The sequence below is a fragment of the Anomaloglossus baeobatrachus genome, chromosome 4 (assembly GCF_048569485.1).
Source record: "Anomaloglossus baeobatrachus isolate aAnoBae1 chromosome 4, aAnoBae1.hap1, whole genome shotgun sequence".
Classification (NCBI taxonomy): domain Eukaryota; kingdom Metazoa; phylum Chordata; class Amphibia; order Anura; family Aromobatidae; genus Anomaloglossus; species Anomaloglossus baeobatrachus.
Window position 1 is genome coordinate 688,622,773 of NC_134356.1, and position 2,489 is coordinate 688,625,261.

General features: G+C 41.5%; 1 protein-coding gene across 1 annotated transcript; it reads right to left on the reverse strand.

Annotated features, from left to right (window-relative positions):
* Nucleotides 1-1,290: 1,290 nt before the first annotated feature.
* LOC142302901 (olfactory receptor 11L1-like) lies at nt 1,291-2,232 on the reverse strand. The gene has a single exon (XM_075344005.1). The coding sequence runs from the start codon at nt 2,230-2,232 to the stop codon at nt 1,291-1,293; it is 942 nt and encodes a 313-aa protein (XP_075200120.1).
* Nucleotides 2,233-2,489: the final 257 nt, after the last annotated feature.

The following is a 2,489-nucleotide window of genomic DNA, read 5'->3' on the forward strand; positions in this document are numbered from 1 at the left end:
ATCTCGGGGAGATGCCTGCCGTGATTAATCTAGGACTTAGTGGCAGCTATGGGCTGCCCTTAACTCCTTATTACTCCGTTTGCCACCACACCAGGGCAATTCGGGATGAGCCGTGTAGAGTCCCGGGACTGTCGCATCTAATGGATGCGGCAATTCCGGGCGGCTGCTGGCTGATATTGTTAGGCTGGGGGGCTCCCCATAACATGGAGCTTCCCATCCGGAGAATGCCAGCCTTCAGCCGTGTGGCTTTACCCTGGCTAGTATCCAAATTGTGGGGGACCGTACGTAGTTTTTTTTTTTTAAATCATTTATTTTTTTTTTTACTGCTCGATATAGAAATGCCCACCGGCAGCTGTGATTGGTTGCAGTGAGACAGCTGTCACTCAGTGTGGGGGCATATCTGACCGCAACCAATCATAGGCGCCGGTGGGCGGGGGAAGCAGGGAATACGTGATGGATTAATGAGCGGCATCCATTTTCAGAAGGGGAGAAGCTGCCACAGTGTGAATGCCGTGCAGCACAGCGCCGGTGATCGAGGATCGGTGAGTATGTGAGAGGGGGTGGGAGGGAGAGACCGACATGGACAGAGAGAGAGAGATAGAGTCATAAAGAGAGAGAGAGTGCCCGACCAACAGACCGACCGACAGAGAGAGAGACGAAAGACCTGCCTTTGCTATGTCAAAAAACATATAGATCGCAACAATAATGCAATGCAAGTGCACTGCTTCACATTTATGGCAGTGTTTTTCTACAACTCATTGATTTCAATGGGTGTAGAACACAGCCAAAACAGACAAAAGAATTGACATGCTGCTTTTTTAAACGCAGAGATTTTGTCAAATTTTTGAAAATCAAAACGCTGCGTTTCAAAAAGCATCGTGCGCACAGATTTTGCATGATTGTCATAGACTTTGCTGGGGAATCAGAACGCATGCATTTTGTCAATGACACAGTGCAGTTGTAAACGCAGCCAAAACACAAAAAAATGCACCGTGTGCACATGGCCCTAGAGGCTAAATATGGACCTGAGAGAAACACCAAATGAAAGTGTTTAAATTGTATAGAGTGCATCATTCCCAACCTCTAATGGCCTTCTAAGATGAAGGATCGATGGACAATTGCTGACAAGAGTGTTATCAATAATGTCTTTGCTTTCCTGAGCATATTTAAGCTGTCATCTGTTATTCACTCCTTATCTTCTAGTATTATTAAAATAATTGTTGACCTGCTCTATGCCTGCACCACTCGAGTAGAAAACTAATTTTCTGAAATTATTAAATGGTTAAATATTTATTTGCCTAAACTTTTTATGGAAATGAGAATTTTAGAAAACTGCCTTTGGATTTCTTGGTTCCTGAAATAGTATATAATTGGATTTAACATTGGCGTCCCCAAAGTATAAAGGAGAGACAACATCTTGTTAATGTTATCAGACTGACCACGTGTGGGAAATAAATAAATACTAAGCAGTGAACCATAGTAGGTTCCTACAACGAGTAGGTGAGAACTGCAGGTTGAGAAGGTCTTCTTTCTTCCTGTAGAGGAGGCTATACCAATGATTGTCCAAAAAATGGAGATGTAGCTACCCAGGACAGTCAAAAAAGGTAATAGGACTATGACATTGACAAGGACAAATGTTTCAATGATGATGGGTGATACATCTGAGCAAGAAAGTTCTAACAGCGGAATGAAGTCACAGTAGAAGTGGTTGATGGTCGTACTACCACAAAAATCCAACTGGCAAAGCAATGAGATGGTTATGAGCATAAAAAGGAAACCAAGTAACCAAGACCAGATTGCAAAAAGTAGGCAAAGCTTACTATTCATGACTGACGAGTAACGCAATGGGATGCAGATGGCCACATATCGATCAAATGACATGACAGTAAGAAGATAGCATTCAGTAGTAGTGCAAGAAGAAAAAACATAGAATTGAATAAGACAACCAGAAAATGATATGGTGCTTCCACCTTTTATAGTTATGTGCATCATTTTGGGGACAATATTTGAGGAGAAGAGAAAATCACAAAGGGACAGGTGACTCAAAAAGAAATACATGGGAGACTGTGAAAGATGACTGGTGGACACCATTGTGATGATCAGAAGGTTTCCAAGGATGGTCATAATGTAAATGTTAAGTCCAATTATGAAGAAAAAGATCTTGTACTTCTCAATATTCTGGAAACCAGTGAGGAAGAAATCTGTAACTATGGTGGAGTTTTTCTGAAACATGATCTGGAGGTGGAGAAAAAAGTTAAATTGTTTTTCTTCAGAAGTGATACTTGGCCGGCCTTTGTGGGAATCACGTTAGTTTGACAATCTCATACATACAACAAGAGGCAATTACCATACATGGGCCATTAGCGGTCCTTTATGGTAAGCATTGTCCTGATACTTGAAAGACAGACAGATTACTTTCATGCAAAAAAAATTCCTAATTCTCATTAAATATCTTTCGTAGTCTAATGCAGATTAACACTCATGAATAA